The 26501-nt window shown below is 44.5% G+C and overlaps 1 protein-coding gene across 1 annotated transcript; it reads right to left on the reverse strand.

The window, feature by feature from the left end:
* LOC145343374 (izumo sperm-egg fusion protein 4-like) lies at window positions 1-23854 on the reverse strand. Its single transcript, XM_080189589.1, has 7 exons — window positions 23635-23854; window positions 22732-22812; window positions 20939-21010; window positions 17174-17200; window positions 13134-13208; window positions 6363-6504; window positions 1-242 (listed from the first exon to the last, which is right to left on the reverse strand). The coding sequence occupies exons 1-7, from the start codon at window positions 23852-23854 to the stop codon at window positions 86-88; spliced, it is 774 nt and encodes a 257-aa protein (XP_080045715.1). The 3' UTR covers window positions 1-85.
* Window positions 23855-26501: the final 2647 nt, after the last annotated feature.

Here is a 26501-nt window from a genome sequence, read left to right on the forward strand (position 1 = left end):
ACAAAGTTGATGATTTAATTATTTGATATTCAGTTGAATATATTTTTGGACACTCTGTGTGTTTAATGCAGTGCTCTGAGTTGCTTCATTCGGTTGAGTAGCTGGTCTCCCGTCTTACTCTCCTCTTTCGTTTCTTCCGTCTCTTCGACTTGTAACTTCCAGTCCTGGCCAAGTCTTGTTCCCCCGACTTTGACCCTTTTCTTTTCTGCTCACATGTTTTCTTTTTTCTCTTATTGCAATAGCTGAACAGAAGCACAAAGAATTATATATCTGTTACATACACACAGAGTGAGAGAGAGGGAGAGAGATGAAAGAAGTTAAAGGTTTACAGCTGGAAGTTTAAAAAGGCTTGAAATAATCTTGCTTAATGTCAAACGCGATGTTCGCTCTTTTCATCATTTCTTTATTAGTGTCACAAATAGATTTGCATCAACACTGCAATGAAGTTACTGTGAAAATCCCCTAGTCGCCACACTCCGGCACCTGTTCAGGTACACTAAGGGGCAATTTAGCATGGCCAATACACTTAACCAGCGCATCTTTCAGACTGTGGGAAGAAACCTGAACACCTGGAGGAAACCAATGCAGACACGGGGAGAATGTGCAAACTCCACACATTCAGTGACCCAAACCAGGAATTGAACTCAAATCCCTGGTGCTGTGAGAAAGCAGCACTAACCACTGTGCCACCATGCATATACCTAGTGCATATAAATATATGTTATGGAAGAAGGTAAAGGTTTACAACTAGAAGTTTAAAAAGACTTGACATAATCTTTCTTAATGTCAAATGTGATGTTCAGTCTTCTGCCTTTACTCAAAATATTACAATATTATTAATTGTGTCACTGCTTTATTATCATTCTATTTGTCCATAGGGTGTGTGTGGCTAGGCCACCATCTATGCCCATTCCTAATTACCCTTGAGAAGGTATTTGGGAACTGTGTTCTTGAATCACAGCAGTCCATGTCATGTAGGTACAACTACAGTGCTGTTAGGGCTGGAATTCTAGGATCTTGACCCAGTGACAGTGAAAGAACGGCATTACATTTCCAAGTCAGGATGGTGAGTGACTCAGAGGGGAACTTGCAGGTGGTGGCGTTCTTATGTATTTGCCACTCTTGTCCCTCTCAGTGGTACAGGCTGTGGGTTTGGAAAGTCCTGTTGAAGGAGGTTTGGCAGGTTGCGCATCTAGTAGATGTCGATACTACTGCCAATCTGTCAATGGTTGAGAGAGTGAATGTTTAAGATGGTGGATGGATTGCTATTCAATTGGACCGCCTTGTCCTGGACGGTGTCAAACTATTTGAGTGTTCTTGGAGCTTCACTCATCCAGGCAAGTGCCTGTGCTTTGTAGATGGTGGACAGACTTTGAGGAGTCAAAGCTGAGTTCCTCACCATAGAAATCCCAGTCTCTTACAGTTACAGTATTTACATGGCAGACATGATAAGTTTCTGTCCAGGATATTAATGACAGGGATTTCAGAGATGAACATCATGGGGAGATGGTTAAGTTCTCTCTTATTGGAGATAGGCATTGCTTGGCACTTGCATGGCATGACTATTATTTGTTACTTATCAACTCAGGCCTGGATATTGTTCAGGTCTTGCTGCATTTGTGCACAAATGGCACTGAAAATTGTGCAATTATCAGTGAATATCCTCATTTCTGACCTTACTATAGAGAGCAGGTCATTGATGAAGCAGCTGAAGATGGATGGTTAGGACACTAATCCTAGGGGTCTCCATCAATGATGTCCTGGGACTGAGATGACTGACATCCAACAATCACAACCATCATCCTTTGTGCCAAGTATAACTCCAATCAGTGATGGATTCTCCTCTCCGATTCCCATTGACTCCAGCTTTACTCAGGACCTTTGATGCCACACGCAGTACGATGCTGCCTTGATGTCAAGGGCAGTCACTCTCTCCACACCTCTGGTTTTTAGCCCATGAGTCAAAGTTGTATTGATCCTGGTGGAACCCAAACTTCATATCAGTGAGCAGGTTATTGCTGACAGGTCGCTGTTTGATAGCGCTCTCGACCTCACCTTCCTTCACTTTACTGATAATTGAGAAAAGAAGTGAAAAGGCAGTAACTGACCAGGTTAGATTTATCCTCCATTTTATAGATAGGACATACCTGGGCAATTTTCCACAGTGTTAGATCGAACCCCATGCTGTGGCTGTACTGGAACTGCTCAGCTTGAGGTGAGGGCAGGTTTTCAGTACTACTGTCAATATGTTGTTGGGAGACATAGCCTTTGTCATAACAAGTATCTTCAGTCATTTTGTAATATCACTGGGTATCTGTGATGCTGGAGATCTCAGGAGGAGGCTGAGATAGATCATCCACTTCTAGCTGAAGATTGTTGTCGAGATATCTCTTGCACTTGTGTGCTGGGCCCCTCCATCATTGAGGATGGGGATATTTGTGGAGTTTCTTCCTCCAGAGAGTAGTTCATTTGTCCATCACAATACCCAACTGGATGCAGTAGAACTGCCGATCCCCGATCCAGTCCATCAGAGTGCTCTGTCTATCACATGCTGGCCCCACTGTTTGGAATGCAAGTTGTCCTATGTGGTGGTTTCACCAGGTTGACATCTCATTTTTTTTTAGGCGTCCTCCGTGCTACCCTGGCAAACCATCCCACACTCTTTGGCGAACTAAGGGTGATCCCTTGGCTTGATGGTAACGGTAGACTGAGAGATATGCTGGGCCATGAGGTCACATATTGTGGTTGAATACACAGATGCCCAGTTTTAAGTTGCTAGATCTCTTCTGCATCTATCCCATTTATCTCTCTGGTAGGGTCACGCAACATGATGGAAGTGTGAAGGTTGGACATTGTCTCTGTAAGGATTGTGAGGTCGTCACTTCTACCAGTGCCAACATAGACAGATGCATATGAAAGAGGTAGATGATTGAGAGCGAGGTAAAGTAGGTTTTACCTTCTTGTTAGTCCCTAACCACCTGCCAAATATCTAGTCTAAGAGCTATGTCCTTAGACACTCCTCTAGCTCACTCATAACTCATAGTATTGAGCCACTTGTGTGATGGACACTCTAGTTCCCACCCAGAGTACATTCTACATCCTTACCACCCTCAATTCCTCTTCTGATTGGTGGAGGATTGAGAGAGAGTAGCAGATGGTGATCAGCAGGGGGCTTTCTTGCTCACGTTTGACCTGATGTCATGAGACTTCATGGAATCTGACGTTAATGTGGGGGACTCACAGGCCCACTGCCACCTGACTGTATACCATCGCACCAACACCTCTACTGAGTGTGCCCCGTGGTAGGATAGAACATACCCAGGGCTGATGATGAAGGAGCCTGGGACATTGCTGTAAAGTATGAAACCGGGTGCTCCGGTTTCATCCCACACCCCAAAGATGTGCTCTTAGGCTGATTGGTGTAACAAATTGTCCCTAAATTATTCTCCCCTTAATGTGGTTTCCAATGGGGGTACGATAAGCATAGACATGGGTCAAGGGTGGAGGAGGAAAAACACATTGTTAAGATGGCGGCGCGGGCTTGTTGAGCCGAAGGGCCTGTTTCCCGTGCTGTTTTGTTCTTTGTTCTTTGTTCTTTGATTGATGGACATGACTATGCCAGGCAGTGGCTACAAATCCAGTAAACTACCTTTGCCCAAGTAAGTGGGGAGCATGTCATCACACTCCTGACTTGTGCCTTGTAGATGGAAGAGAAGCTCCGAGGAGTCTCAATTGTGATAGGACTTATTTTTCATCGCTTTATTCATTGTGCCATGCTATAGCAGGAGAGGAGAAGGATGAGTAACCTAGTCACACTATGTGATTACAGAAACAGAAAATGTTGGATAAACTCAGCAGGTCAGGCAGCATCTGTAGAGAGAGAAACAGAGTTAATGTTTCAGGTCTAAGTGACCTTTCTACAATGATCCTGATTATTTGGCATGTTTGGATATTCTGTGTTCTGGGAGGTTTTAGTTTTTTTTGTTCATGAATTTTGTCTTGAGCCACGAGGAACACCTGATAAGTTCTCCAATATTCTATCACATCCTGTGAGACAGGTGCAGCTCCACAGCAAAGTCTCCTTCCTTGACGGGCTTTAAAAGCTGCCCTCAAAGTCTAGCTCCATCTCGGTTCAAGAAGTAGCTTGGTTTTAAAATTCTCAGGTTTATCTTTCTTATGTGGCCATTCAGCCCATCATGCCCCTACTAGCTATTTGAAGGAGCTTTTCAATTACTTCCCACCACCGCCCCCTCATCACCACCCCCCCCCCCACCCCCCCCACCCTTTCCCCTCTGCCCTGTAATTCCTTTTCCCTTTTTCAAGTAATTGGCCAACTCCTTTTTGCAAGTTACTATTGGATCTGTCTCCACCGCCCTTTCAGGCAGCGCCTTCCAGATCACAACAGCTCGCTGTGTCAAGTTACAATTGCCTTGTAATTTTCATATCATCACATTGAATCAAGAACTCCATGACGAACAAAAAGTTACATTGGAGGAGAGATCTGAAAGAGACAAGGGAAATAGGCCAATCTACACGGGTCTGGTTTGAATAAACCAAATTTCTTTAAATTCTTTAACTTATTAAGAAAACAAACAGGATTTCACCGGTAGATTCTGCCGCTCTGGCCTGGAGAAAACATTTCAATATGTGAACAAAGCCAATTCTGCACAAATTCATGACTAGCTTGTTTCTTTCAGTTCCAGATAGACTGTTCTTGCGCCAGATGTATGTGAAATGAAATTGCACTCATTGAAACAGTCTGTACGTAAATGAAATTTCATCCATTTTTATAAATTGAGTGGAAATTTCTTTTTCAATTCTCATTTGATACGCACTAAAAGCAACACAAATAGAAACAACCTTTCCCCTTCTAGTAAAGGAAACAACAAGAGCATACATTTATATCATAGCTTTAGCATAATGACATAACACTGAACTACAAACAGACAGGTTTTAAAGGGATAAAGGGGAGTGAGGTAGAGAGACATATGGAAGGAATTCCAGAGCTTAGGATCTAGGCTACTAACGACATGGCCACCAGTGGAATCAGGACGGCTGAAGAGGCCGGAATTGCAGGATTACAGAGATCCTGGAGTCACCTTTACACTTTCCCAACCTCTTGTCAGGGTCCACTGTATCCACCAAGGGATGATCCATCCATGAGGGAACCTCATAGGCAGAGATTCACTTATCTGAAGCAAGGAGATGATTTGCTTCAGTCAAGAAGTCATAGAATACTTAGAATCCCTGCAGTGCAGAAGGAGGACATTCAGCCCGTCAAGCCTTCGCTGATAACAATCCTACCCAGGCTCTATCCCCGTAACCTTATTTATTTACTCTGCTAATCCCCCTGACATTAAGGGCAGGGTTTTACTGCCTCACTCATCCCGAAACCATCAAATCCCAACCAATGGACCTCTCCATTGTCCCCCCTTTGCCTGTTCCAATTCCGGTGGTGGGCGGGGCAGTAAAATTCCAGCCTAAGGGACAAATTAGCATGGCCGACCCACCTAATCTGCATGTCTTTCGGACTGTGGGAGGAAACCAGAGCGCCCGGAGGAAACCCACGCAAACGTGGAGAGAAAGTACAAACTCCACACAGGACAGTGACCCAAGGCTGAGATCAAACCGGAGTCCCTGGCACTGTGAGGCAGCAGTGCTAACAGCTGTACCACCCAAAATGACATGAGCTTCTGATAGGTCAAACAGGAATCCTCCTGCATCCTGGCAGATCAGTGGGGTTTTTCTCCATATTCATTTCTCCTGGTGGAAATCGTTGGGGTATAATTGTCTTAGTGCTTTCCTCTTCCATCGGTGAATAAATGGTATTTTCAGCCAGCACTCAATTAATCACTGCCACAAACTCACGCAAAACTAAATCTTAATGAAGAAACCAAAGGGAAGACTTCTCAGGCACCGTTTGTGATCACTGCACAGTAATGAAAGTCTGTGGCCATCATTATTCTATGAAAAGCCTCAATTTTGTTAACGAGGCTTGAAGCTTGTTGAATATTAACAGAAAAATGATTTCAATAATAGAGAAACTCATTGTGTCACTCAAATCTCTTGCAGTGACGCAGGGAGGGAAAAGGGCAAAATATTAAATTTGATAGTCGATGATTGCTGTTATTCTTAAATGCTCTGGGGATGAAATTAGCCAAAAGCAATAACTCAAACTCGGAAATAGTGAATTAGCAACCTCTTGCTTAAAAAATAAGAACCTGTGAATTTTTATTAATATTCTCGATAACATTTTCACTAAATCTCATTAATTTCCAGTGCTTTTCTCAACCACAGAAAATAATTGATCATTTAAAACTTAACTTGAAGGTCTGAATGAAGTGCCTTAATCCAATACTTACTACAGACATCCAAAAGCAGTGAAGAGCAGAACGATGGCAATAAAAATTGGAAGTAAAATGATTGCTACGGTTTTAGCTGTCAGGTAGTTTCGTGGTTGAGCTGTGGTATTCATTGGGTTTAACAGTCCTCTGTGTCCAATTTCTGAAAAATAATTCATCCTAATTAATTCTGCTACTTTAATTTAAATGAACTGCACTGCGTTCAAATATGGCACAATTCACTTAACAGAATGACTTATACTGGAATGTTGTCTAAGAGCTATTGATAGAAAGAGGAAGATTAAAGCAGGAACAATTAATAGGTGGGAGATCCTCTTGAATCTTTGGAAAAAAGGCGGTCAAATGATAAGATCATGATTCCTTGTCCCGTTTTTATATCCACCTATTAGATTGGAAAGGATTTTCATTTATAAAGCACCTTTCATGACAATATTGTGTTCATTTTTGGTCTCCTTTCGTGAGGAAGGATGTTGTTGCTCTCGGGGGACTGCAGTGAAGGTTTACCAGGCTGATTCTGGGGAAGGGGGGGGACTGATGTATGAGGAAAGATTGAGTAGGTTAGGATTGTTCTTGCTGGAGTTCAGAATGAGGCGGGGAGGTGGGGGGGTGGTGCGGAAATCACACAGAGATCTATAAAATTCTCACAGGACTAGACAGTGTAGATGCAGAGAAGGTGTTCCTGATGGTGGGGATGTCCAGAACCAGGGCTCACAGACTGAGGATACATTTAGGATGGAGGTGAGGAGACATTTCTTCAGCCAAAGAGTGTTGACCCTGTGGAATTCATTACCACAGTTGATGCCAAGACATTGAACGTATTCAAGAGGCAGCTGGATACAGCACTTGAGGCGAATGGGATGAAAGGTTATGGGGAGAAAGCAGGATCAGGCTATTGAGTTGGGTGATCAACCTTGATCGTAATGTATGATAGAGCAGGCTCGAAGGGCCAAATGATCTCCTCCTGCTCCTATCTTCTATGTTTCGGTCTTCCCAAAGCTGTTTATAGCCATCTAAATACTTTCGGAAGCGTAGTCACTGTTCTCATAAGAAATGCAACAGCCATTTTTTACACATCAACTTCCACAAACCGCGATGTTGATAACCTGTTTTCCGACGTTAGTTAAGAGATAAATACAGAAAGTCACTGGAGAGAATCATCCGCTATTCTTACAATAAATGCCTGTTGGATCTTTTAAGCCTACCTGAGAAAAGAGGCCCCCTCCTCCCCTCCCCACTACCCTCCTCCTCCCCCCCCACCACCCCACTCCCCGAGCATTCATCCTTCATCGGATGTGGGTGTCACTGACTGGTCCAGCATTTATTGCCCATCCCTAAATGACCTTGAGTAGGTGGTGGTGAGCTGCCTCTTGAATCGCTGCAGTCCCTGTGGTGTAGGTACACCCACCGTACTATTAGGGAGGGAGCTGCAGGATTTTAGTCCAGTGACAGGGAAGGGACAGCCAATCTATTTCCAAGTCAAGATGGCAAGTGTCTCGGAGGGGAACTTGCAGGTGGTGATGTTCCCATGTGTCTCCTGCCCTTTCCCTTCAAGATGGTAGTGTCTGGGGTTTGGAAGATGCTGCCTGAGGAGCCTTGGGTTCCTGCTGTGCATCTTGTAGCATCAATCTAGATCACGAGCTAAAGTTGCTGCAGTGGGATTTGAACCCATTTGACTGTAGAGGGGAGAGGGCTATACCTCAAACCAGTATTCAACTACACCTGACGAGGGAGTAGCACTCTGAAAGCTTGTGATTTCAAATAAACCTGTTGGACTACAATCTGGTATTGTGTAACCTCTCATCTCATTAAACCAGGGCTGACCTGTTTATGATTTGGTGTTGGCCAATCTTCCAGAATTGGCTCAGAGTCTCCAGGTGTTGAGATTAATATAGGACACTGCTGGGAGCAGTGCCAAGGAAGGAAAATTCACATGAGCATGAAAAGAATGCACAATTTTACATCAAATATCTGAAAGAGTTCAAAGCAATGATGGAGAAAATGAACTGTTTCAATTATTAGGTGTAAAAATATTGGACATGGGCTGTTCGACACTGGTAGGGCCACAGAAAGCAAGAGGTCTTCAGGAATATATCCAATTATAGCTCTAATTCAAAAACAGTCTTACCTATTCTCCTCGATGACTCAAAAGAGCAATCTAGTGCTCTTCTACAAAAGCAAACTTTCCATTTGGGCCTTTCTGATGGGAGCAAAGAATGTGCCATAACATCAGCCCCTTGCATGGAGTCTTTGGCAAGAGTTTCCCAGTTCTGCCACTGTGGGTTCCAGATGCAGTGAGTCATACAAATGCCCACTGACATTAGCAGGGCAGGAAGATCCCGCAGGCAGGAGGAGCTGGAAAATTCTGGCCATCATTGTAGTAAAATGTCCTTAACAAAAATGTTACCAACAAAATTTGACTCTTAGTTACGTGTGGAGCTGTTAAGGCTGATGATCTAAAGTTGAATCACAGCGAGAGGTTTTAAGCAGCATCTTAGAAAGGAGGCTGGAGAGGCAGGGGAGGGGGGAGGAGGTGGTAGAATTCCAGAGCTTAGGGCCCAGGCAGTTGAAGGCACAGCTACCAGTGGTGGTGTGATTAAATTCAATGGTACTCAAGAACTTGGAGTCAGATACGAACCATGCTCATCTCCCTTTGAGCATTCATATCAATTCCACAAGATCTTTCTTAGAAGTTGTGCATTTGCCAGAAACTAGTTTTATGGCAGCAGTATGGAAACCAGGGTATAAACTCCTCTCTGCACTAAATGTGACCTTGGACCCACACATCAAGAAAGGATTGAGACATAAAACAAATTTAAACAGCGGAAGTATTACTTTTTATCCTAGATTATAGAAGTGTTTGTGTTAGTATCAGCTGTGAATTAGTGGGTAGCATTGTGGTCTTTGAATCTGAATGTTGTGGGTTAAAATCTTGTGCCAAAAGTCCTGGGCACTTCATCTAAGCTTCCACTCAGTGCAGTAAGGGTACAGAACTCACAGAGGTAGGACTGAGGACGAGTTCCACTGTCAGAGGGTCAGTACTGAGAGAGTGCTGCATTGTCAGACGGTCAGTATTGAGGGAGTGCTGCATTGTTAGAGGGTCAGTATTGAGGGAGTGCTGCATTGTCAGAGGGTCAGTATTGAGGGAGTGCCGCACTGTCAGAGGGTCAGTACTGAGGGAGTGCCGCACTGTCAGAGGGTCAGTGCTGAGGGAGTGCCACACTGACAGAGGGTCAGTGCTGAGGGAGTGCTGCACTGTCAGAGGGTCAGTACTGAGGGAGTGCTGCACTGACAGAGGGTCAGTACTGAAGGAATGCCGCACTGTCAGAGGGTCAGTACTGAGGGAGTGCCGCACTGACAGAGGGTCAGTGCTGAGGGAGTGCCGCACTGTCAGAGGGTCAGTGCTGAGGGAGTGCCGCACTGTCAGAGGGTCAGTGCTGAGCGAGTGCCGCACTGTCAGAGGGTCAGTGCTGAGGGAGTGCTGCATTGTCAGAGCGTCAGTGCTGAGGGAGTGCCGCACTGTCAGAGGGTCAGTGCTGAGGGAGTGCCGCACTGTCAGAGGGTCAGTGCTGAGGGAGTGCCGCACTGTCAGAGGGTCAGTACTGAGGGAGTGCCGCACTGTCAGAGGGTCAGTACTGAGGGACTGCCGCACTGTCAGAGGGTCAGTACTGAGGGAGTGCCGCACTGTCAGAGGGTCAGTACTGAGGGAGTGCCGCACTGTCAGAGGGTCAGTACTGAGGGAGTGCCACACTGTCAGAGGGTCAGTACTGAGGGAGCGCCGCACTGTCAGAGGGTCAGTACTGAGGGAGTGCCGCACTGTCAGAGGGTCAGTACTGAGGGAGTGCCGCACTGTCAGAGGGTCAGTACTGAGGGAGCGCCGCACTGTCAGAGGGTCAGTCCTGAGGGAGCGCCGCACTGTCAGAGGGTCAGTACTGAGGGAGTGCCGCACTGTCAGAGGGACAGTACTGAGGGAGTGCTGCAAGTTTGGGGTGTTGTATTTTGGGTGATATGTTAAACTGAGGCCTTGTCTGCTCTTTTTGTAGGATGTAAAATATCGGATCTTTTTTCAAAGAAAACTGGGGGAATTTCACCCATAGCCCAGTTTTCTGGGCAAAAAATATCCTCCAATCAACATAGGTAGAGGTTATCTGTTCATCTAAAATAGATTATCTGTTAAAACATGTGTTCAAAGCAAATGTCATTGCCACATTGTTACATGTGGGATCTTGCTGTGTACAAATGGGCAGCTCTTTTCCTACACTACAACAGCAACTACGCTTTGCAAAGTACTTCATTAGGACATCCTGATGTTGTGAAAGGTGCTATATAAATGCAGGTCTGTCTTACCTCACTCTAAGGCTGCTGTAACGGAATACTCTGCGCCAGTGGTGAATTTCACTGACTTTTCCTGACCCTCTGCTGCTGTTGGAGAGTTGCTCCCTCTGGGAGTGAAAGTCGGAGATGCAGCCATGTGCTGTGCATGACTATCTGGCTATTAATTTAAGTGGTTTGTAATTCATGCAAAGCATATGTGCAGATTTCTGACATACATTCCTGGAACAGTGTTCCCAACCAGAGATTCAAGTTCAGAGCATGACCCTTTTAAAATTAATTTGAGCGGTGGGGAGGGGGTGGGGGGGGGATCGTGGGCCATGTATTCCACAGGGTGGAATTTTAGCAGCTTTGTAGCAAAATGTGGTGATTCCAGTTGGTGATTAATGCAGAGATAAATGTCCCCGATGCTTGGATTAAATACACCACCTGTGGCAGTTACTGAAAGGATGAAAGATAGTGTGAAGACATACAGATTGTAAAATGTACGGATGCAATTCAGACTTGAATTCCTGAGCGCAGGAATTATTACAAATCACCTTTTTTGTTTCAAAGGAAAAGTCCACACATTATAAAATAAAATGAGAACCAATATCAGACTCCTGTAAAAAAAGCTTCCCCCTTTTCCCACTCAGTTCAACACTACAGAGCGCAGTGCAAACCTACAGTAAACCCTCACTTACACATTGGGGAAAATGCTAACTTTGATGAACTTTAATACAAAGGAAAGTTGGGCAGGGTGGTAATACTCTCACAGAGTTCAACAGGATGACAACTATAAGACCATAAGACCATAGGAGTAGAATGAGGCCACTCGGCCCATCGAGCCTGCTCCGCCATTCAATCATGGCTGATATTTTTCTCACCCCCCCCGTTCTCCTGCCTTTTTCCCCGATCCCCTTATGAATCAAGAACCTCTCCATCTCTGTCTTAAACAATCTGCTTTAGGGATGTTAAGAGCGTCAGCCTAACTTTATTGTCTTCCAGTTTTAGGATTTGAACAAGCAATCTTCTGACTCTGAGGGTGGGATTTTCCAGACCCGCTCGCCCCAAAACCGGAAAATCCCACCTGAGGTCAACGGAACTTTGAATGATCCACTCCTCCCCCGCCCACCACAATTCCTGTGGTGAGCGGGACATGAGTATTCTCCCCAGACAGTAGAATAGGAGTGGTCTGATTGCGTGCCTGTACAACGCTGTTGTGTGTCATAAGTGACTAACTCCCCAAATAAGTCAATAAATAGATTAGCATATCTGTAACATCTTTATCTCATTAGAATTAATTCATCAAGACAGATGGCAGCAAAAGCTCCAAGTTCTAGTTTAATATGAAATGAATTTAACAGTAAAGCTTTGGATGATCTTCTACATTAGATTCCAGCAGTTTACCATGGCTAACATTACACAGCTTGTTTGGAGTTTTAATTCTGATGTAATAGAAACATGGATAAATGGCGAATGCACTCAGTCTTTTTTCCAGGGTTGGGGAATCGAGATCCAGAGGGCAGAGGTTTGAGTTAAGAGGGGGAAAGAATTAATGGGAACCTGAGGAATAACTATTTTACACAGAAGGTGGTACATATGTGAAGAGGGCTGTCTGAGGAAGTGGTTGAGGCAAGGACATTGGCAACATGTAAAAGCCACTACTTGGACATGGATTGGAAAGGTTTAGAGGCACATGTGCCAAATGCAGGCTAATGGGGTTAGCTTAGATGGGTTTTTTATTGGCATGGACCAGTTTGGATCGAAGGCCCTGTCTCCGTGCTGTAGGTTCTATGGAAAATAGAAGAAAGAAGTGGCCATTTGGCCCCTCAAGCCTGCTCTGCCATTCATTACGACCATGGCAGATCATCCAACTCAATAGTCTGATCCTGCCAACCCCCATATCCTTTGCTCCCCTACGCGCCAAGTTCTATATCTAACTACTTCTTGAAGACATTCAATGTTTTGGCCTCAACTACCTTCGGTGGTAATGAATTCAACAGGCTGACCACTCTCTGGGTGAAGAAATTTCCCCTCATCTCTGTCCTAAACAGTCTACCCTCTATCCTCAGACTGTGACTCCTGGTTCTGGACACCCCTCACCATTGGGAACATAAGAACATGATAAGTAGAGAGATATGACATAGGGCTTCCACTCGTAGTCCCCTTTCCTTAACCTCTGTTCAGACTGTCAATTGGTAATCTTTTTACACAGGGTTTGCTTAGATTCTGAAGGTAAGGCCCAAAGAGATGATGGATCAAGACTGCGTCAGAACATTCAAAGAGTGGTTGGACATGTTTTTGAAGAGGACTAATTTGCAAGATCATGGAAAAGAAAGACCAGGATATGGAACTTAATTGGGCACTTCTTTCAAAGAATGGCCTACGAAAATAAGCAACTGCCTTACACGCTAACAAGGTGGAATAAAATATACCCATCGGAGCACCATTGGGATTTACCTGGACATTTTTTGCCACATTCCACAGGCTTGATTTCACAGTTTGCGCAGTCAATATAATCAATTTTGTGAGATCCTGTAAAAGATGAGAGCTATAATTACATAAAACGCCCTTAATTCCTCAATAACTTAATTTTAACAAGATTTGCAAACCAATTTCCTCATTATTCCCTTCAGCAGATTTGATTATTGGGGGGGGAATGAATCTTATGTAGTTACCCAGTCATGCTGTGAACATTCATTTATTTAAACTGGTGGCTGTAATATAGTAATTAATACAAACTTAACTCCAGCTATTCCTAAAGCTGGTGTGTGCAAAGAATCTCTTCTCCCTCCCTAGGGAACGTGGAATTTAGGGAGAACATTCAGTGGTTCTGTCGGGTTTACTGCTGGTTTTCATATTTCTTGCATTGTATCTCAGAGCAGCCAACACCAGCGGGTAAAGGCGGGTATGTAGAGATAGGTCGCAGGCCAGCCCTGATCCCACTGGGCTGTAGAACAGACTCAAAGGGCTGAATGGTCTCCTGTTCCTGTTTCTAGATATTTAAAAAAATTATCCATCTCTTTACTTCCACTTTACTAGAATTGACCCAAACTGTTGTAAAGATAGAACAGGCCTCGATTTTAAACCCACTTCCATCACCATCCACCCCAAGTCTTGGCAGAATTGATACGTGGGAATTGCATTGAAGTTAAATCTGAGTCCCATAAGGTTGGGTGGCACAGTGGTTAGCACTGACACTTCACAGCTCCAGGGACCCGGTTCAATTCTGGCCTCGGCTAACTGTCTGTGTGGAGTTTGCATGTTCTCCCCACGTCTGCATGGGTTTCCTCCGGGTGCTCTGGTTTCCTCCTGCAGTCCAAAGGTGTGCAGGTTAGGTGGATTGGCCACGCTAAATTGCCCCTTAATGTCCCAAGATGTGTAGGTTAGGTGGATCAACTATGGTAAATGTGTGGGTTTATGGGGATGGAGGGATAGAGTGGGGGAAAGACCTGTGTAAGATGCTCTGTAAGAGAGTCAGTGCGGACTCAGTGGGTCGAATGGCCTCTTCTGCACTGTATGGATTCCATGATTCTGTTATGGGAATGTTGTATTTTAATTGACTTTGAAATCAGCAAGCTATCTCGTTGCTGGTTTTCGAATCTAAAACAGATGGTCTGATGATGTCATTTACACCAATGAATGATTTTTAGCATATCTGGAGGGAGGAGAGGGCAGAAGGGGAGTCACTTAATCTTAAACCCACCTAGCAGGAAGCAACTGACTTGAAGAGAGCAAGGAGTGTGATTCTTTTAAAAAAAACTTCAGTGGAAATCCTCAGGGGTGGGGGAAGCAGGAGGAGGAGCGGGAATGTTTATCAAGAAACCTGGAATGGCCCCTTTAAGGCTCATTGATCAGGCCACTCGACCCTTGGGGTCTCTTGATGCTGTAGGTCAGAGTTCAGGGAGCAAATCTCAAACAATACCTTGATCCCCCTGCCTGTTTTGGACATAGGTTGCCAACCCTCCAGGATTGACCTGGAACGCCCAGGTACTGGAAGAAAGAAACTGCATTTCTATCGCGCCTTTCATACTTGAAGTGCAGTCAGTGCTATAATGTGGAGACCAGCGTGTACACAGTAAAATGAAGATTAAAATAGAATGAAGATTTATCTCCCAGGTACCACTTCAGCAACCCCCCCTCCACCACAGGGGGGAAAAGATTCAGGCTGGAATTTTACAGCCTCGCTCAACCTGAAAAATCCCTACCCAAGGTCAATGGACCTTCCCATTGCCTGCCCCTCGCCCGATCCAATTCCCGTGACAGGTGGGGCGGTAAAATTCCGGCATCGGAGCTATTTAAACAAATAGATTTTTTGTCATTTTTATAGCGTCCTAGGGAAGAATTTGCCAACCCAGCCCACAGCAGGTTTGTCGGGAGTGCAGAATCCAGCGGCAGCCAAAAATTCGGAAATCACATAGCAATTCTCCCAATGGTGGGTAAATGGGGAGTCGACCCTCCCTCTGGCTGGTGGCGTGAATGCTATTTGCATTAATTTGCATCTCATGAATGCTCATTACAACGGCTGCCCACCAGCTTCCCATCAGGCCTTTCAACCTTGCGTCACACCAGCGGGAAATCACCTCAGCGTTAACCAGGTTGATAAGGAGCAGTGTGCGCAAGGTGGCCGCCAGCTCCCTAGAGGCTTTGAGGTGAGTGCAACCACTTCCTGCTCCTGACGCATTGTCACCACTCTGCCTGGGCAGACCAGTTCCTGCCTCCTTCTCCATGACGTGTCAGTCTTCCCCAGACAGCACCGAGCTGCTGGACCCATGGACCTTTCTATGTCCCTGTCTCGGATCAGTACAGTGCCTGGGGTTGGGGAGGGAGGGTACAGGGGTCTCCTTCTGTCCACACAGCAGTGTCTATGTGGACAGAAGGAGAGCCCTGTGGGACTCATACAGCCACCGCAACAAAGGCCCAAAATTTGACCAGAAGTGGAGTGCAAGGAGAGGAGGGGACAGAGGCGGTGGTCTGACAAAGGCAAGGGGGCAATGTGAGAGGAGGGCTATGCAACCGGGGATGTGTAGGGGGAGGGCGTGAGCTCAAGGTGACAAGGAGGCAGATGAACAATGAAAGGTGGAGAGGAGAGGGAGGCTGGGCTCAGACCAGACCTCATGAAATGCTCACAAACGAGGGGGTCAAAGGGAAACCCCATCACTGACCGGAAGGGGATGCATGGAGACTCCAGGGGTAGTGGATAGAGGTCCCTGTGGGACATGGGCTCCTCACGGGTGATGGGCTCAAGGGGAAGGTGTTTGAATCGAGGAACAGGCTTCCTCTTCAGGTTGTTAGCTCTTTTTCTTCTGGGTTACTGACATCCTGCACAGTCTGGGGGGGCCTGGCAGCTGGGCTGGAGAGAGTGATGTGAGTGCGCTGGACCGGGATTTAAATCTGGTCCCAGGACCTTTGAACCCAGCAGCTGAGGGTGGGCGAATCAGCTGCCAGCCCCCCAGGAGAGTCAGAGGGGAACTAACCTGTGCAAAATGAATAAGATTCCAAGCACAGAAACCAGTACGGGATCCTGCCACACTGGCCAGCAGGAACGCTGCCACAGGGAGCACACTTAGTCTCAATACAGAGAATTCCAACCTTAGTCATTACGGCACAGGAGGAGGTCAATCAACACATCGGATTCAGGTCAGGGCAGGAACGTTTTTCTTTACTAGTTGTGGAAGTATTGGAGAATTGGAAATAAAAGACCAATTGACTGACAGCATGAAGCCATCCAGCTGGCTCACAAAGAACATCTGCTGCCTTTCAATTGGCCTGTAGGATGGACTAATGGGAGGACTCTGGGGGAGGGATGGCTGGAGGTCAAGAGTAGTTCCAAACAGAGCTGGTGACCCCGTCTGAGCAGAAGTACTGATCATTTGTTTGAGGCCGTGTGGGAAATCAGGTTCAGCTTGGTTTATCACTTGGTTGTACAGAACATGAGACAAGAGACTTGTTGCTGAAGCTTTTTGTCTTGAACTCATCAAGACAAACCCAGGAATACCCAAATTTCACCCTATCACAATTTATATCACAGGAGAAAAGGGTGCTTATCGGCTCCAATATATAAATTGTGTGATTGCTTGAAATTTGGTATTCTGGTGTTTATCTTGATGAGTGCAAGATAAAAAACTTCAACAGCATGTCTTCTTTTCAACAACATTTAAGTTCTGGTCCGTCATCAGCTAGTTTATCATCACAAGAGGGCCCCCGGTGACAGAACCAATTAAATCTGAAGCCAGAGTATAGCAGAGTCCATGTGCTGTGTGCACCATTACCCAAACACTGAGTCCATGTGCTGTGTGCACCATTACCCAAACACTGAGTCCATGTGCTGTGTGCACCATCACCCAAACACTGAGTCCATGTGCTGTGTGCACCATCACCCAAACACTGAGCTTCCACCTCCCCCAAAAATCCTCATCTGATGTTTCTAACAATCCAATGCCTGTCTTGCTCTATGCTACTGGACTATGCAAAGTGAATGAACAGAGAAATGTACTTACCACAGTGTTCAGAACAGACGCGGAAAGCTAACAAAGGAAGAGGAAGCATCAATAAATCAAACAATTTCCACTTCTCCTCCAATAATTTTGAACAACACAATGCTTTTCCTCTCACATAACTCATGTAAGATGAGACACAGACCATTCTCCATACCCAAACTACGATCTTAAATGTCTTTTAAAATAAAGCAGTCAAACAATGTGTGACCTTCGTGTATTATTCCATTTCATTTTGAGTAGAGATTTAAAGATAAAATGTGAAGCATTTGTGGTTAAGCAATTAGAGAAAACTGCTCAGTAACTAGAAGCAGGTTAAGAATACCAGCAAAAGAATGAAGGGAAAGGTCAGCAGGGCTTGATTTGCAAGAAGGGCTGTAAGAAAATGAAATGGTTAACCAGAAAGAGTGTCAAAAGCAGAATCTTGAATTCATTTTAAACGAAATTGATACATTTGGTCCGTCAATGATCGAAATCTCCAAAACTAAACACCAGAGAAATGATTGTGGTCTTCACCTCGGAATAATTTAACTAAGGATTCGCACAGTTTTGGAAACCTGTTATCTGAATTCCTGTTCCTGGGCAGAAGAGTTACTGGTCTCACAGTTAAAGTGCATACATCCAGAAAAATCATAGAGAGAGAGACTGGAAATACAAGGAGTGTAAGAGAGAGAGAGAGAGAGAAAGAAAGGGAGCGAGAGAGAAAAAAAGACATCACTGCAGGAAGAGGGTGGGTGAATGAGATCAGGTGGATAGTTTTTGTAGAAGACCAGCACATCAATACTGGGCCAAATGGTCTCCGCTGTGCTGTAAAGTTCTACAATAATGTTTTTGACATCTGTCATGAGGTGGCTATTGCAATTATTTGAGGGAGTGTTGTGCAGATTCATCAGAATGATATCGGGGCTGAGATAGTGAAATTACAAAGACTAGTTGTATAGGCCAGTTTGTATTCTATTAATGGGGGAAGGCTGAGTGGTATTATCGCTAGGCTATTAATCCAGAAACTCAGATAATGTTCTGGGGACCTGAATTTGAATCCTGTCACGGCAGCTGGTGAAATTTGAATTCAACAAAAAATATCTGGAATTAAGAATCTACTGATGACCATTGTCGATTGTCAGAAAAACCCATCTGGTTCACTGATGTCCTTTAGGGAAGGAAATCTGCCGTCCCTACCTGGTCTGGCCTACATGTGACTCCAGAGGCACAGCAATGGGGTTGACTCTCAACTGTCCTCGGACAACTACAATGAGTAATAAATGCTGGCTGGCCAGTGACGCCCATGTCCCATGAATTAAAAAAAACGTAATGGCGATAAAGAAATGATCTAACTGAGATGATGAAAGTGATTCAAAGATTTGATAGGGTAAATGGAAGGGAACTATTTCCTCTCGATGGGGGGAGTTCAGATCAAAGGGGGTGCAGAACCTTAAAATTCCAGCCTTGCTATTCAAGGGGTCAAGAAGTGCATCCTCACACAAAGGGGAATGGACATCTGGAACGCTCTGTCCCAGAAGGTTTTTGAGGCTGGGGGTTAACTGAAATGTTCAAAGAGAGATGTTTTTTTTGTTGAGTAAGGTTTATGTAACCCAGAGTGGGTCAATGGAATAGAGAGAAATGATGATCTAATTGAACTGTGGAACAGGCTGGAATGGCTGGATGGCCTCTTCCCATTCCTGTATTGTTGTTTATTACGAGGGAAATGGAATAGAAAAGTAGGGATGCTTTATTGCGGCTGTGTGTAGGGCCTTGCTGAGACTATGTCTAGAATATTGTGTAGAGTGTTGGTCTCTTTATTTGAATAAGGAGATCATTGCACTACAAGCAGTTCAGAGAAAGTTCACTTGAATTATTCTTGGGATGAAAGGACTTACTTTCTGTGGAAAGATTGAACAGATCGGGCCCATTTCCAGTGGGTTTAGAAGAATAAGGGGTGATCTGACTAAAACATCTTAATCCCTGGGGGGACTTGATAGGATGGATGGCAAGAGGTTGTGGGGGGTGGGGAGTCTAGAATCAGAGAACAGTTTAAGAATAAAAGGTTTCTCTTTTAAAATGGAGATGAGGAGAATTTTGTTCTCTCAGATGGTCATTAGTCTGCGGAAATATCGTCCCCAAAAAGCTCATTGAATTTATTCAAGGCAGACGTAGATATTTTTTGATAGACAAGGGAAGCAAGAGACTAGACTATCTGGATAAGAAATTGGCTGAGTGACAGAAAACAGAAAGTCGTGGTAATTGGTTGTTTTTCAGATTGGAGGAAGGTTTGTAGTGGAGTTCCCCCGGGGTCAGATTTTTGACCCTTGCTTTTCCTGATAGATATCAACAACTTAGACAGTGGTATTCGAGGCATGATTTCACAATTTGCAGATGATATGAAGATTGGAAGCATTGTCAACTGTGATGAGGATAGTCTTGAACTTCAAAAGAACAAAGACATATTATATGGACAGACAGGACAGACAATTGGCAGGGGAAGTTCAATGCAGAGAAGAGCGAGGTGATTGATTTTGGCAGGAAGAATATCGAGAGACAGGATAAGATAAAGGGAGAAACTCAGAAGGAGCTGCAGGAATAAAAACCATGATGTGAAGATGCTGGCATTGGACTGGGGTGGGCACTCACCTGATGATGGAACAGTGCTCTGAAAGCTCATGATTCAAGCTAAACATAATGGACTTTAACCTGGTATTGTGAGACTTCTTACTATGCCCAGGAATAGAGGGACCTTGGTGTAAGTTATTGAAGATAGCAGGGCATGTTGAGAGAGCAGTTAATGAAGCATATACTATCTAAGCGTTTATTGATGGATGCATTGAATGCAAGAGTAAGTGTTGTACAAAACATTAGTTACGCCTCATTTTATGGACTTTGTTCAATTCTGGGCACAACACTTGAGAAAGGATGTGAAGACATTGGAAAGAGTACAGAGGTGATTCACAAAAATGATTCCAAGATGAAAGAGCTGTAGCTCTGAGAATAGATTGGAGATGTTGGGACTGTTTTCCTTGGAGAAAAAACAGCTGAGAGAAGATGTGATAGAGATACTCAAGTTCCTGAGGGTTTAGTGAGAAACTGTTCCTGATCAAGAGAGCATCAAGAACTAGATGGCACAGATTCAAAATAATTGGCAAAAGGAGTAGAAGTGATCCAAGGAAACTTTTTTTTCACCCAGAGGGTGGTTGGAGTTTGGAACAAACTTCCTGGGACAGTGGTGGAGGCAGTTTCGATTGAGATATTCAAAAGGGAATTGGATTGCTATCTGAAAAGAAAGGCTATGAAAGGTTACAGGGATAAAGCAGGGGAGGGGGACTGGATTAAGTGCTCTTCCAGAGAGCCAGTGGAGACTCAGTGGGCTGAATGGCCTCATTCTGTACTGTGAAGATTCTGAGATCCTGTTAAGGAGGGCAGACAAGAAAGTGGAATTGGGACCACAGTTAGATCAAACACGATCTTATTGGCTGGTGGAGCAGGCTCAAGGGCCCAAATGGCCACATCCTGATCCTATGTCCAATGGCATGGGAGCCTTTGGAATCTTCATAGTCTATCGATCTCTGAAATCCATTACCATTAAGTCACACAATCTCATATTATGCTTGAACAACATAAGGACATTTACTGCCAATGAGCTGCACTGACTAGGCATTTTTAGACATGGTTGGGTTTCACAATATTAACCTTTGACTCTGTGCTGGAGAAGAATTGACACAACACAAACAGAGACAAAATTATTGTTTAAATCTGATAGTTGAGAGCTTTACTTACAGTTTTTAAGGGCCTCATTCATGTTTTCCTCTTCAGATCTTTTTATTCGTTGTAAAGCTTTTGGAAAGTAGCCTGAAATGTCACATAAAGCACAATGACAGATTAAATCTGCAGATCAGATAAACACAATCAATCTGCTGAAACATCACAACAAGGCGTTAACTTTCACCACAAGGTGAGGCTCATTGCACATCCCATCGAAAAGACAGGAGGAGGAACGGGACATTTAACAAGTGTCCAAGCGTCAACATCCGCACGCTACCAGGCCCTGAAAATAGAATCCACCCTTCACTTCCAAACAACGCAACCAGTGTAAGATAGTCAGTAATAAATGCAACAGGGAGTTCTGCAGTTCTTATCCAGTGAGTGATGAGGATGTGGAACTCACTATCTCACTATCTGTGAATATAGAGATCGGTACATTTAAGGGGAAATTGGATCAACATGAGGGAGAAAGGGATAGGTGGAGATGCTGATAGGGTGAGAGATATTAAGGAGGGACTCTGATGGATGGGTGGGTGGGGAGGAACCCTGTTAAGATATTCTGTCAGAGAGTTGGTGCAGGCTTGATGGGCTGAATGGCCTCTTTGTGCACTTTTGAGGTTTGATGATGCTATGAATTGACATCCAACCTCGATAGTTTTATTTGGGGGAGAGAGTTTCTCAATTTCCACTGCCCTTTGCGTGGATAAATATTTCCCGACATCCACCTTAAATGGTCTGGTTCTAATTTTAAGATCGCACCCACTTTTTCTGGATTCTCTGCCCCCTCCACACGCAGCCCCGCTTTCTCCAACACCATGAGGAGAAATATTTTCTCTCTATCCACCCTGTCACAAAAGCAAAATACTGCAGATGTTGGAAGCCTGAAATTAAAAGTAGAAAATACTGGAAATACTCAGCAAATGGGGAAACCATTCGCAGAGAGAAACAGAATTAATGTTTCAGATCTAATGTTCCTGCCTGAGCTGGCAAAAGTTAGAAATGTAAAACACCTTTAAGCAAGTTGATAATAGAATAAGAGAAGGATACAGAAGATGGATTAGAAGAGGTGTGGATGGCTTTGCGAAAGCGACATTATGACAGTGACTCGGGAAACCCGATTGGAAAGGAACATAGTTTATTACAGGACGCAAAGTAAAATCACGACCGTGATGTACACACACTGGTCCCTGCCAGGGGCTAAGTCCAGCAGGCCCAGTCCAAGGCCTGCCTTATAAAAGGTTCAGTTAATGAATTCCAGCTGGGTGCCTGTTACCAGGGGAACTCACATTAAATCAGCCCTTCAGGGAGATCAATCAATGATACCCCCATGGATCTCTTAGAGTCACAGAGGTTTACAGCATGGAAACAGGCTCTTCGGCCCAACTTGTCCATGTTGTCCTTTTATTTTAACCCCAAAGTTAGCCCCAGTTGCCCACATTTAGCCCATATCCTTCTACACCCATCTTACCCATCTAACATCTAAATACTTTTTAAAAGACAAAATTGTACCTGCCTCTACTACTACCTCTAGTAGCTTGTTCCAGAGACTCTGTGTGAAAAAATTGCCCCTCTGGACACTTTTGTATCTTTCCCCTCTCACCTTAAACCTATGCCCTCTGGTTTGGGGGTTATCACAGATAGGGGCCACACTTCAATAAGGGGCTGTAAAATGTTTTGGAACTCGAGAGTGTGGAAGATGCTGGAGAAATCCAAATCAGGGGAGCAGCCTCTCAGGGAAACCTCTGCTCTCTGAATTCCATGAAACATCCCCACCAGCCATTTCAAGAGAAACTTCAAGGCTTCCTTACCGATGCCTGTGTGAGACAGCTTGTATTGCTGATCCATCTGCAGGTAAACATCTTCTGCAATTAACCTGAGATCCACTTTCGCTGCAGGAAATACAAACTCAACATATAAATGAAAGAAAACACAGATCATCGTGGAAATCGGTGCAGGAAAAGGGGGTGGAGGGAGGACAAGGAAATGGATCAGGACTGCCTTATCAGTTAATATAACAATAGCGTGGAGATGCCAGCATTGGACTAGGAAGTCTCACAACACCAGGTTAAAGTCCAAGAGGTTTATTTGAATCATAAGAATGGGTTTAGAGGGATATGATCCCTGGAAGGGTGGGGAGCTTTAGTTCTGTCGGGCAGCATGGTCAGTGCAGGCTTGGAGGCCTAGGGGCCTGTTCCTCTCTCTAATTTTCTTTGTTCTTTGTTCTTTCACAGCACTGCCCTTTCCTCAGGTAAGTGGTGAGGTTAGTTTCCAAACAGGGCATGTCTAAGCAAAGACACAATTGTAAGATGATGGTTGGAATGCGAGTCTTTACAGATACAGAGAGGAACATTCTGTACCTGGAAAGACTTGATTACCTGTAAAGACTCACATTCCAACCATTATCTTGCAATTGCGTCTTTGTCTATATATGCCCTGTTTGTGAACCTACTTCTCCACTCACCTGATGAAGGAGCAGTGCTCCGAAAGCTTGTGATTCCAAATAAACCTGTTGGATTTTAACCTGGTGTTGCAATATAACAATAAGTGGCCAAGTCTCCTGACACACAATCAAAAGATTGGGATTCAGAGCTTGTTCAGTTTAAACCTCTCCACATTATGTTGAACTGCTTCCCTTCACTGCTCATTAGCTGCCTTGGTGCTGTCTGAAACATCTGATTTGTTGAAGTGGTGAGACCTGCCCTGATACTCACGGATGGCAATCTTACTCTCCTTGATCTCATGAATCCAGGAGTCAATGAAATTCTGGCAATAAATCAGATCTCCCGCCCAGATTGAGCGCCCCCACAGATGCCTCCTGTAGTAGTTGAACTTGGTGGTGAAGTTCTTCTCACAATGAAGACAGCAGCGAGCAGTCCTCGGCATGGCAAGGAGGATGAGGAAGGCAGATGTAATCACAAGCTCCTGCACCATGACTGCAAAGGATCCAACAGTCACTGTGTATGGCATGAGGGGTAATAGGGACAGACATGAGGGCAACCAGGGATATGAGGGGCACTGGGGAGTGGCTGCCAGTATCCCATGCCTCTTAGAATCCCCCCTGATTCTTTTGAGTCACAATGCAATCCTTGGAGACCAGAACCTTTATAACCAAACACTGTGTCAGCGAACAATAATCTTCAAATCTTCCTTCTTCAACAGGGACAACCCCAGGTAATCTGCTTTCACTTTTTTTTATTCATTTGTGGGACACGTGTGTCGCTGGCTGGCCAGCATTTATTGCCCATCCCTAGTTGCCCTTGAGAAGGTGGTGGTGAGCTGCCTTCTTGAATCGCTGCAGTCCACGTGCTGTGAGTTAACCCACAATGCCATTAGGGAGGAATTCCAGGATTTTGACCCAGTGACTGCAAAGGAACGGTGATATATTTCCAAGTCAGGATGGTAAGTGGCTTGGAGGAGAACTTACTTCTTGTGGGGTTCCATGTATCCACTGCCTTTGTCCTTCTAGATGGAAGTGGTTGTGGGTTTGGAAGATGCTGTCTAAGGATCTTTGGTGAATTGCTGCAGTGAATCTTGTAGATAGTACACACTGCTGCTACTGAGCGTCGGTGGTAGAGGAGTAGATGTTTGTAGATATGGTGCCAATCAAACAGGCTGCTTAATCCTGGATGGTGTCAAGCTTCTTGAGTGTTGTTGGAGCTGCACCCATTCAGGCAAGTGGGGAGTATTCCATCACACTCCTGACTTGTGCCTTGTAGATGGTGGATAGACTTTGGGGAGTCAGGAGGTGAGTTACTCTCTGCAGTATTCCAAGCCTCTGACCTGCTCTTGTAGACACCGTGTTTATGTGGTGAGTCCAGTTGAGTTTCTGGACAATGGTAACCCCAAGGGTGTTGACAGTGGGGGATTCAGTAATGGTAACACTATTGAGTGTCCAGAGGCGGAGGTTAGAATGTCTCTTATTGATGATGGTCATTGCCTGACATTTGTATGGCAGGAACGTTACATGACACTTGTCAGCCCAAGTTGTGACTCTGAGGTCACATGTAGGCCAGACCGGGTAAGGAATGGTAGATTTCCTTCCTAAAGGACATTAGCGAACCAGTTGAGTTTTTCTGATGATTGGCAATGGTTTCATGGTTATCAGCAGATTCTTAATTCCAGATACTTTTTGTGAATTAAAATTCCACTATCTGCCGTGGCAGGATTCGAACCCTGGTTCCTAGAACATTAGCTGAGTTCCTGGATTAATAGTGTAGCGATGAAACCATTAGGCCATCACCTCCCCGCATTTTTTAATTTAAATTTCAAAATAAAATAAATACTCAGTGGTACCTGTTGTTTAGACAGTCTGGGTGATAAATATGGTTTGGTTGCAATACTGGTTGGATGTCTCATAGGTTTCTAGTGCCTAACTCTTTATTCACTGTGCCCAGTCAAAGCAAACCTTCTTCCCATCTCCAGTCTTGCTATAATTAATTGATGAAAACTTTCAAAGAAATTGGAACAAAAAGAACTCCCCTTTCTGCAAGGGGGGCACACTTCCACAGTGGTTAGCACTGCTGCCTCACAGCTCAAGGCACCCAGGTTTGATTCCCGGCTTGGGTTACTCTCCCCATATTTGCACGGGTTTCCTCTGGGTGCTCTGGTTTCCTCCCACAGTCCAATGGTGTGTCTGTTAGGTGGATTGGCTGTGGCAAATTGTCCATTAATGTCAGGGGGATTAGCAGGGTAAATATATGGGGGTTACAGGGATTGGGCCCGGGTGGGATTGTGGCCGGTGCAGACTTGATGGGCCAAATGGCCTCCGTCTGCACTGCAGGGATTCTAAGTGCCCATCTTTACATCCCTGTAAACTTCAGGAATGTTGTGTGTGGTAGAGGTGATTATCCATGAATCATTTAAGAAGTTTCTGGATGTAATAATGGAGACAATTATTGATGTATCAGGGTGGATGACAGGAAGTGGTTTAATACAACTTATTTCCATTACAATTCCTCCTATCTGAATCTCTAAGGAAATCCACATCTACTATCACTAATCTCTGCCTTTTTACATACTTGTGAAAGCTCCCACAACCTGTTTTTTATATTTCTTGTTGATTTATGATATTTTCTGCCTCTTCATCAATTTTTTGATCAGCCTTTTTCAATTTCTAAAGGCCTCCCAATCCTTAGGCTTTATTGCTCCTTTTGGCAACATTGCAAGAATCTTCTTTTAATCCAATACAATCCTTAATTTCTCCGGTTATCCACAACTGAAGCACTTTTCCAGCGGAGTTCTGTAATTCTCCAAGGGAATGTACACTCATTGAGAATTATGAATTACTCTTCAAATATTTGCCATTGCTGATGCGCTGTAATGTAATATTTTCAAACATGCCTTTCCTTCACCCTGAGCAACAATCAAAAAACCCTGGAATGGGTGACATAAGGTGGAGGAAAGGATCACATTTTTTAAAAATGATTTACACAATGCTCATAGCTGAGACATTGGAACGTGCTCACGTGACATAATTGGTTGGAGCCTCTCAAGAGCATTAGAACCGTGTAACACAAACCCAGACACTAATGATTCTTCATTTATAATGAAAAACATCTCAGTACAGATGGAGCTTGAT

The sequence above is a fragment of the Carcharhinus amblyrhynchos genome, chromosome 5 (assembly GCF_965287045.1).
Source record: "Carcharhinus amblyrhynchos chromosome 5, sCarAmb.v2.hapA, whole genome shotgun sequence".
Lineage (NCBI taxonomy): Eukaryota > Metazoa > Chordata > Chondrichthyes > Carcharhiniformes > Carcharhinidae > Carcharhinus > Carcharhinus amblyrhynchos.